Source organism: Vicia villosa, linkage group LG1 (assembly GCF_029867415.1).
Source record: "Vicia villosa cultivar HV-30 ecotype Madison, WI linkage group LG1, Vvil1.0, whole genome shotgun sequence".
In the NCBI taxonomy this organism is placed as follows: Eukaryota; Viridiplantae; Streptophyta; class Magnoliopsida; order Fabales; family Fabaceae; genus Vicia; species Vicia villosa.
The window spans coordinates 207124457-207135070 of record NC_081180.1 but is presented as its reverse complement, the minus strand read 5'-3'; the positions used below and the strand labels follow the sequence as shown (position 1 = coordinate 207135070).

Here is a 10614-nt window from a genome sequence, read left to right as displayed (position 1 = left end):
CCCCTTCGTCAAGTGGTCAGCTAAGTTTTGTTGCGACCGAACAAACTCAATAGATATCACCTCATTCATGATTAATTCCCTAATCATACTATGTCTAATACCCAAATGTCTAGACTTTCCATTGTATATTTGGCTATATGCTTTAGCCAGTGTGGCACTACTATCACAACGGATATAAATTGGTGATATCGGTTTAGGCCATATCGGAATCTTATATACCAAGTTCCTTAGCCATTCTGCTTCTTTACCAGCAGCAGCTAATGCTACAAACTCAGATTCCATTGTGGAACTAGTTATACATGTTTTTAATCCCCACTATTTCACTTTGATTTGATCGAAAATGGTGTTTATCATTTCAAGATCTTTTCATCTTGAATGTCGAATCTAGAAACCTCTTTGTTTATAAAGTTCCATTCATCTCATTGGTAATGATCAACATATAATTAACATGGAGACAAGAAAATCACAATGTTCTCACAGAACTTTGTGTACCAACACTTGTCACAAGAATTAGATGAAGAAATATTTCTAGATAATCATGCATGATGATGCAAGAAGGTTTTCAGATGAAGTGAGAGATGAAATTATGAGCAATTTAAAAATAGTAAAATATAAATTGCAACGAGTACCTTGGTTATGTTCAATTCTCGCAAATTTTCACTTGAATTTCTATGTCGAACCTTCCTGGTCAACTTCATCATTGACATGTATGACAAGTTTGATCATTTTCTTCTTTGATAACCTATGTCTTCATCAAAATTAGATATACGATATTCTTCACAATCTCCCCCTTTTTGATGATGACAAATTCTTTGAATTCTTATTTTGATAAGAATTAAAAGTCTCCCTTTTAATTTGTGTGTCTCTTCCTTAATCAGAGAATCTTACAATGACAAAGTCAAACTTTTAATGTCATTGTTTCGGTGCTTGTTTTAATCCTTACAAGGATTTGACAAACTTGCACACCTTTTGTTCATTGCCACGAGGCAAATAACCTTTCGGTTGTTCCATGTAAAATTCCTCATCGAGATTTTCATTCAGGAATCCTGTTTGGATATAATTCAATTCATTTCATCTTGGATAACATTATTCCAAGAGTCCCTTGAAATTACATCTCCATTGTAAATCTTAGGATCATTTTCCACTTGAAGAATAATAGGAATCTTACAAACAAAATTTTCACTATTTTCTTCTACTAGATAAAAGAAATATGTCAACAATCGATTTTGTTTGGTCCTAAATCCTTAGCCTTTTAGACTTTCTGCTTATTCTATGTTCGATTTGTTTTTCAACAATCATTGATGAACTTTCGGCTTGTATTTCAACAATCGGCGGAGAACCTTCCTCATGAGGTTCTTATTTATATGAATCTCGAATTCCTTATCTTCCGCGATAAGGTTCTCAAAATTCTACATCTCGTTATGAATCATCTTTGAATGATCTTTATATGTCTTATAATAAATTTCATCGAACACAAACAATTAACATAGCATATAGATCATAATTCAATTGTATAATTTAAAATCATAACTTTAAATGAAAGATTCAATACTGTATATATCACATATTGTACCAATTGAACTCAATACAATAACAAATTTACACAACATAATAAATTAAGTAACCTCTTTGTGGCACTTATAAGAAAATTCATGTTACTGTTTCAACAATTCAAAATTCAAAATAAGAGAACCCTTATTTTGAATCGGTACATGACAATTTATATTGGTTTCAAGTAAAACAACCGTTTTATTTTGAATTGGTACACGACGTTATCATTATGCATAATCTGTATTTAAAGCTATTTATATGCATAACATTTATATGGTGGTTCTCTAATATAAAGCTATTCATGCTTTATCTAAAATATTTTCGTCTCTGTGTATGAACAAAACAAGCATTTGCATGTATATAATTTAACTACTACTTGAAAGAAAACTTTCTGCAACATGTACGGATTTAATTCTGTTAGGACATTTGAGAAGTTAATTTCATAAGATGCATTAAAGCAGAATTATTCAACTATTATTTTCAAACATTTTATACTCTTAAGATATATCGATTTTCTTATATAACATGTATAGGATAAAGTTTTGCACATGCCAGTTCCTTTTACTTAAAACTATCATGTTTTATTGACAATGCATTCATGATTCATGTAATCAGATTCTACTCACAAATTATAAAACATGATTTCCAATTCACATTTTAAATTTCGATTTAGGATTAAACATTCATTATAAATTATCAGCACACATACATTCAACTTTTCTTCCAAACACATCAACACATGACACTAACTTAATCTATAGAACTAAAATCTATTTTATATTTAAATTTAAACTAGGATTCATGCATGATGCATAGTGAATACTGTCTTTATCATTAAATAGATAGAGTAAGAGGGACTCACCAAATAGAAAAGTGAATAGTAATCACCATGATAAATAATCCGGTTTATGATGTAAATTTTTCGTGTGTTCACCCATATGTAAATTGTCTTTGAAACTTGTCTAATTTTCCGAAACTTTTAGTCATCTCCTTGACGGTGCTTCCTCCTCCAGCCATGATTATCAGAAAAAGTACTTTGTTCGTTTGTTAGAAATTGGTATGATAATCCTGGATATCTTCAAGAATCATGTTCGTTCACTTTTCGAACAAAGTATTTCGACCTTATACTTGTCTGGGTTCACGAAATCTTTGCGGGGATAATTCTTGAAGAATCAATCTGTTTCTGACAATGGAGAACATATCAGAATGTAGAGGAAGGATATTATTTCGTATATCAAATCGAGACCAAAGGACTCCCTATATAGGAGACCAATAATAGAAACAAACAGACACACCTTTTCGGAAAACAGTTATGTCTGTTGGAACGGGTGCAACTATTCAAACGAATCGTTATGTCCGTTGGGAACGGGTGCAACTATTCAAACGAAACGTTATGCCCGTTTCTATTATTCATATTCAATTACGCGTTTGGCTCGACGAGCGTGCACTCCACACTACCCTAACTCGTTTCAAACTTAACGCATAATCGCATTGGCCTATAGTAAATCACATTACTACCAAAATGCATTGATGATACTAAAATCACCAACAGCTGGTATCTACACAAGTATGAGTCATGGTATTGGTTTTTTTATTTATTTAACTCTTGGTATGAAAATTGACAATATAACTCTACTTAGATCATTGATTAACTCACATTTTGTTTTTTCATGGTTATTACAGGTTGAGCCTCCACTAGGAAGCAAGAAATCATGGTTTTTTTATTTATTTAACTCTTGGTATGAAAAATTTAAATGTTGGAATGTAGTTAGGCCAAATTATCTTCTTTTAATATATGTATGCAATAATTTGTGGGGTGCAATGATGAGATTTGTGACATGTTTTGTTAATCCACTTTAAATGCGGTCTACCTGCAATGAAGCATAAATCAAAAGCTTTGAAAATGAAGACTGGGATAATCCTTTAACTGGCAATGAAGATGAATGCATTTATGCTATACTTGGAGAGGGCTTTGCGAAAATTCTTCTCCTAAGTGACAACTATCCAATCATACCGGCTTCTTTGCACCCTGTACTTTTATCTAAACTCATTTACTTGTACTTCAGTGATGTATCAGAAGATATGCACAGGTGGTATCTAATTTTCTCCTCTTGTTCGACTCTTGCCCTGTATACTGAGCTAATTTAGATAGAATATTTCTTCCCTGCCAGGTTGAAGCAATGCTTATCTATTTTCTTTGAGCACTACCCATGTCTCTCAACAAAACACAAGGCAAGCATAATTTCATATTTTAGGAAATGGTACATGGAATTTCGTTCAAAGTTTGGGGATTGTGTTATAGTTCAAGCTCTTGCTACACCATGGTCCCTGCTGTCTGCTAACCTCATATTCATGAAGATTTTTTATATCATATTTATACAGAACCAATTTAACAACCATATTTCTAACTGAAATTATTTGAAATTATTCAAGAATTTCAAACTCATATGTTAGTAGTTACTTTTGGGGAAAAGAAAATCAGATTTACTTGCATACTATTCTGTTTTAGTTAGAGATCTACATACTATTCTGTAACTAAACTATGCATAATTAATGAACCATTCAATTTACTACAGGATTCCTTTTATCATAACTTGACTGAGGAGGAATTTAAAAGAGTACAGACTACAACTTTGATCATCCTGGTCAGTTCAATTCTACTCATCAATTTCTCATTAAAAGTTAAGATTTATAGGCATGAGTATGTCTCGTTTAAAATTAAACCATCTTCTTGCTATCAGTTATTAGATCACCCACACCATTTATTAAACCACGCCATTTATTTTCATATTTTAAATGTGTTCAGGCCACATGCTAATAGTATTAGTCATGTTTTTTCAATTTTGTTCACAAAAATTAAAAAATTTCAACCGTTTATCTTGATAACTATATATATTCTTGTTAGCTTCGGAGTTTGTTAGTTAGTTAGAAGATTATGAATTCATATGTTAGATGGCAAGCATTCACGAGCTACACATACCCATGTGCCAAATGTTTGTAGTCACTTTCATTGTTAGGTGTCATGAAGAATCAAACTTCTTAAAGGAATGACAAGTGTCACTTAAAACCATTTTTTCTCTACTCTAAACTAGTCCTACAATCCTATCAATTTCCTTTTTGTTAGCTAAACGTGTCCCATTAGCCCCTATAATGTGGGCCATTTTGGTAGCTTGTTCCTCTCATAATTCTATTCTCTCCTTACTACTTCTCATGTGTGGTATACCTTTATATTGAGGTTCAATCATGTTTTAAGAAATTTACTAGAAGGAAAATGTTTGTATATATAGAAGATGCTAACTTCAATATTGGCTCTTTTAACTTGATCAATTAGCTGGCAGTGACTTATATAGGAGCTGCAATGGAAATAGAAATTCCTCTACGTCGAAAGTGATCACATAAATTAAGATGGCATCGTTGAAACAGATGAAGAAGACCTTAGTAATGAATTTTGATTTGTATTTTTTTTTCATTTTGACTTGGTTGTAATTTGGATTGTATTATCTTTTTAATTTGGTTGACAAATAATTAGTAATAACTTATTTTTTGAATCATTTTTAGTAATGACTATACAAGTACTTCTTACCAATTATATTTTATGAATTCAAGTTTAATTTAAATTGAAAATTATAATTTTATTTTATATTATAGTTATTTAAATATATATAATGGTTCAAAAGTTTATTAAAATAAAAAATTATTTAATTTGAGAAAGAAGAAATTTTCTGCGGATATATATTTCTTGCAGATTTACCTGCGGAATTAGATGCGGATTTACCTGCGGATTTATCTGCGAACTGTTTTATGCGGAATTAGCTGCGAAAATACCTGCGGAATTACCTGCGAAAATTATAGTTGGGAACGTAAAGCCGCAGGAAAATCCGCAGGTAATTCCGCAGGAAATACCTGTATTTCTAGTAGTGCTCCAAACCTGCAATACAATAATACAGGTTAACATCACATACCTTACTGCTCCTTAAGCCTCCTCACATCCACAACATGAATTTGGGCAGTTAACCCACCTGGTTCTGAGTTGAGCACGTGTAGGTAGTGTGTTCGGCAAAGTCTCCACAGGAATGTTTTTACTTTAGGCGCTATATGCAGGGTCCACAAATTTTTAGTCTCCCAACACTGTCGATAACCCTGCTTTTGTGAAATCATTGACATAAAGGTTGTCGGTATTCTTAACTGAGTAGTTTTCTTGACGAACACCTGTCCAGTTGGGTTGATCAGTTTCATTTTGATGCCGAGTTTGCATGAACACGTTTGCATTGATATCTTATGCTGAAAAATTGTAGATAGCAGATTGAGGTTCCATTTGTTGTCATTGGTGTGCATAAGATCAGAGACTCCTAAAGCGGCAGATCTGTCTTGCACAGGGGCTAGCTGCTAGCAGTCTGTTATGAAGATGGTTTCGCAGCCAAGGCTCTTGCCATAAATTGATAAGAGGTTTATTGATCAGTAGTAAGTTCGACACAGTATTTTCTTAAACCTAAGCATATTCTAATAAAAACTTGAACCAACCTTTAATTAATACATGGCCAAAATTCATAATAATGGTGATCTGATCAAACTTGAAAACCAAAGTATGGAGCTACTTATAGAAGTAATGATCATAATGTGCGTCTGAGCCTTTTGTTTTTGTGAATGACAATTGAATTGCATCTTGGAAAGGATTCTATGTGAAGAGGTTATATTATTATGAATTTGGATTCTATGTGAAGAGGTTATATTATTATGAATTTTTGCCACCCGTAAATAATCCTTTGACTTTTTTTGATATTTGATGTTTAAGAAAATTATCGACATCTGAGTTCAAAATCTGCATCCCATGAGAGATTAATTGAAAGAAAGATGAACAAATGAATCTGTTTCCCTTTTCCTTGCACATTAGTTTTGCTGGTCATTGTTATTTTGTTTTATTTCTTAAACCCCAAGAAAAATTAAAGAAAAAGAATAACTTCTTGTTGCTCAAAATTTGACAAATATCCCCATTAGTGAGATGTTGATAGGAGAATAAAAGAAATCAATTGGATGGTGGTCTTTTTTCGATGATGTTGCTCGACTTTCCAGCATCGGGTGGAAATATTGACTTTTAAAATCATGTTCAATAATAGTCCCACAGTTAGCATAGAAGATGATTAGAAAATGTAACAATAATGAGAAATGTTAATAGAAATAAAAGAGAAAAAAAGGACAAACTCTCAACGTACAAGGAAAAGCACTGTAAGAGGACAAGTTCCTTTGTAATTGTAGAAGCCAACATAATAGTCGTTATCCCATCGCCAATTCGCCATAGTTGTTAATTGTATTGTTTTGGTGAAGGATGTAAATGGTTTTGCTGTCCTGGGGGACATTTTGCATAAGGCAGAGTATTATTGGTGTTTGTTTGGCATACCTAAAGCGTTATGCTTTTTATAGTATAATTTTATTTCTTATAAAGAAAAACACACAAAAACGATCAAGAGAGTCTTCATGTTAACCAAAGCTAACCGATTCAAGTTATGAAAGAACATTACCAAATCAGTCTTTCAAACCAGTGAGTTAGTTCTAGACACCGAACTGATTTAAATGGTCTTGCCTAAATTTAAGTGTTACAAAATGTTTTGAGCCAAACTCAACTGGTACTATACCAGTTGAACCAAACTGTTTTTCTTAAATTAAAGAGAACATCTATATGCAGAATTGTGTATGATTGAACCATAGTTTTACAACTCAAGAAAGAATCTTCTATTTAGATGCAATGAATAATAATATTTGGACATATTTGTTAATCTCAAACAAAGTCCAATCATTGCATTCAACTCATTGAACTTAAGAATATGACATTCAACTCATTGCCTTACAATCTGAAATTTTGGTGGAAAATCGAAACAACTTTATAAACACTTGCTAACGGTTATGTAGATCTGTTAGTCTGTTTACACTATCAAGTTTTCTTTTAACATTTTCTACTAACTCTGCAACTGACTCTCATTAAAATATTCAAGACCATAATGAAACTGACTGACTGTACAATTTTATAAACATTAGAATAAATGTATTACATGATGGTAGTAACAATGAGGAAAATCAAAGAGAGTGGTGAGACTTAGAAAGGAAACCATCACTGGAAATCAAAGAGAGTATAAAAGACATAAACTGATCTTAAAAAATTATGAGAAAAAAACCAATTATTACTAGTACTAATCAACATCAAGGATTGTGAAGATGGAAACCATCATTGGAAATCAAATATTCTATATTTCTAATTTATCCTCCAAAAATAAAATATATGTGACTACATGTTTATCATCACTCTGCTGAAATAAAATTTCATATCTCTCTATAATTCCTACCCAAACTTACTGCTTTACCTTCGGCTTCCTCCTAACTGTCATGACAAAATCAAACTTTGACATATTAAGATGAGAGTATGAAAACAGATTGAAATTTTACTATAATTATTTATATTTAGGACTATCCACTAACCATAACTGAGTGGTACTAATAATTGTTTGAAGTTTTTGCAACATGACATTTTATTATTTGAATCTAATATAATATGATAGAAAAAAAAACATTAATAATTAATAATAAAAGATTTGTAACCTTATATTGACAAACCTATTTGTTTCAAGCCACAATGTTGTAAATCATTACTATGTTAATATGATTACACTAAATAAATAAATATATTGAGTGCGACACAAGAATTTTATCCAAAAATATAAATTTAAGAGAAACAATAAATTGAAATTGCATATAACACTCACTGCTTGCATTACATAAAAAAACCGGAACAGTTATGATTAAAAGATTTATGAGCATAAACATAAATTTGTTTGAAGTAATTTCTCAAGCAAGTAAATATAAAAACAGAACATTTTAAATTTAAGAGTTGAGATATGTTGCATAATACTAGCAAAGAAGGCATCCATGACTCAAGAGTTCCTTCTCTCCAGCATTGAAACGATAACGTGATGGAACAACTATCTTTCTCAATGATGGCCTTGAAAATATCATTGAGTCAACAACCTTAGGATGCACTTTATGGCAGTCTTTCAAATTAATCTCTCTTAGTTGGATGCAGTTTTCTGCCACATGTTTCGCTCCCGTATTTGAGACATAATTACAGTTTTCAAGTAAAAGCTGCAAAAGCCTTGGACAACTCTTTGAGATCACATAGAGTTCTGCATTATTAACTCCTGTGTGTGACAAATTCAACACCTCCAATTTAGGAGCTTCAAAGTTCATTCCAAGTAGCTTCACTTTTGAACAATGGGCTAAGTTCAAATGCCTAATTTTACAACATCTCTTTAAAACTTCACAAATACCTCCAAATATCTTATTGCAATAACTTAAATCAAGGAGTTGCAAATTGGGAAAGATGGAAGAAAACATTACAATGCTTTCATCAGTTAACCATGTATTACCAGCCAAACATAGAGACTCTAATTGAGGGCTTACAATCATTAAAGAATTAGAATTATCCACACTCTCTTCCCGCATATATGCATAAGGGTATTCCATTCTGATATAGCTAAGTGAAGGACAGTTCCTAAGGATGGCAAGCATATTTGAACAATTGTCTGTTTTGTTGGTAAAGTGTAAAGATCTGAACATCGGTCTCTCACGGAGAGCAGAAACAATACCAACATTGGTAATGTTAAAACAATCAAATATAATGGCCTCTTCGAGAAACATACAGTTGTTGAACAAGTAGAAAAGACATTGATCGTTGATGTAAGGATGAGTAGAGAGGTTAATCTTACGGAGTTTGGATAGCGCCAAAGAAAGAGTCTTGATCCCATCAATGAAGCTATTTTGATTGTGAAATACTGCAATTCTACCTAGATCAAGTTCTTCGAGTGAAGGAAAACAATCGGCAATGAGTAAGATGTCAGATGTCTTAATAGAATCCATAGCGGAACAATTGAGAGATGTCAAAGTTGTTATATTTTGGGAGAAAACTCGCAACCCATCGGCAGGAATGAAGAGTTGGCTGGTGAGATCGAGAGATGTGAGTTTCAAAGGAAAACGAGAGATCTGACGGAGAAAGGCGTTGCGATCACCGTGGAATGCACTAGAATCACGGCGGAAGCCACGCTTGAGGGTGAGGGATGTGATATTGGGAAATCTTTGAAATAGCAGATGGATGAAAGGGAGTTTTTTTGAGCCGATAACGACAGAGAATCGAAGACGGTTGGTGATGGAGAGGAACTGCCTGGAAACAAGGGAGAGAGACTTGAAGTAGCTGTTGTCTTTGTCGTCTTCATGGTAAATAAGAAATTTGAAGACACATTCCCATGCTGCTGCTGCCGCCATTATGTTACTACTGCCGACGACAATGGTAATCTCGTGATCAGTGATGGTAACAGATTTTAGGCTTAGGTTTGACGGATTGAAAACGTGAAACCAATAGAAAGATTCTAAATTTTAAAACAAACCTTTTTTATGAATTGGAATTTGGTTTTATTTTGGGTATGTTGTTTTCATAAATTAAATTTTGGATTCTGAAATAAATTAAATATTATAAAAATAAATACATTTTAGGTTATGCATTCAAGTCACATAATTTACATATAAAATAGATTTTGGTAATTATTTGGTTTTTACTATACAAATTGGTAACCACAATCATGATATAAATTTAAGACAGTCAAATACTATCATAAATACAAAATTCCCCTTTTAAAATTATTTCTTTTAAGAATTAAGACTCAACCCCTCATAAGAATTATCCAATTGAAATTAGTCCTTAACAAAAAGTTTTGATTTAATCATTTATAAAATTTAACTGGTCATATTAGTTATTATGTTAATATTTTTTTTTTAAATCAGTTTTTTTCTTACTTTTAATTTCATTTTTAAACAATTCTGATTTAATAATATCGGAAAAGCCAAAATTGTTTATAACATCGGACCGAGCAAAATTTAAGTCTTTATCACTGAACCAATATACATTTATGACAAATAATTTCCAAGATTTCTAACAATATTATATAATTCTAAATTTAAAATAAAAATTACAAAGGTTTCAACCTAAGTCTACGCCGTTAAATGATCATCACTTTATAATTAGAC

At 32.0% G+C, this 10614-nt stretch overlaps 1 protein-coding gene and 1 long non-coding RNA gene across 2 annotated transcripts; one reads left to right on the top strand and one right to left on the bottom strand.

Moving 5' to 3' along the window:
- Window positions 1-3386: 3386 nt before the first annotated feature.
- LOC131622086 (uncharacterized) lies at window positions 3387-5024 on the top strand. Its single transcript, XR_009289757.1, has 3 exons — window positions 3387-3641; window positions 3723-4196; window positions 4883-5024. It is a non-coding gene; the product is annotated as an uncharacterized LOC131622086 (long non-coding RNA).
- Window positions 5025-8329: 3305 nt separating this feature from the next.
- Window positions 8330-9855, bottom strand: LOC131593634 (uncharacterized). Its single transcript, XM_058866195.1, has one exon. It carries the CDS (start codon window positions 9853-9855, stop codon window positions 8449-8451), a length of 1407 nt encoding a protein of 468 aa, XP_058722178.1. The 3' UTR covers window positions 8330-8448.
- Between the last annotated feature and the right edge of the window lie 759 nt (window positions 9856-10614).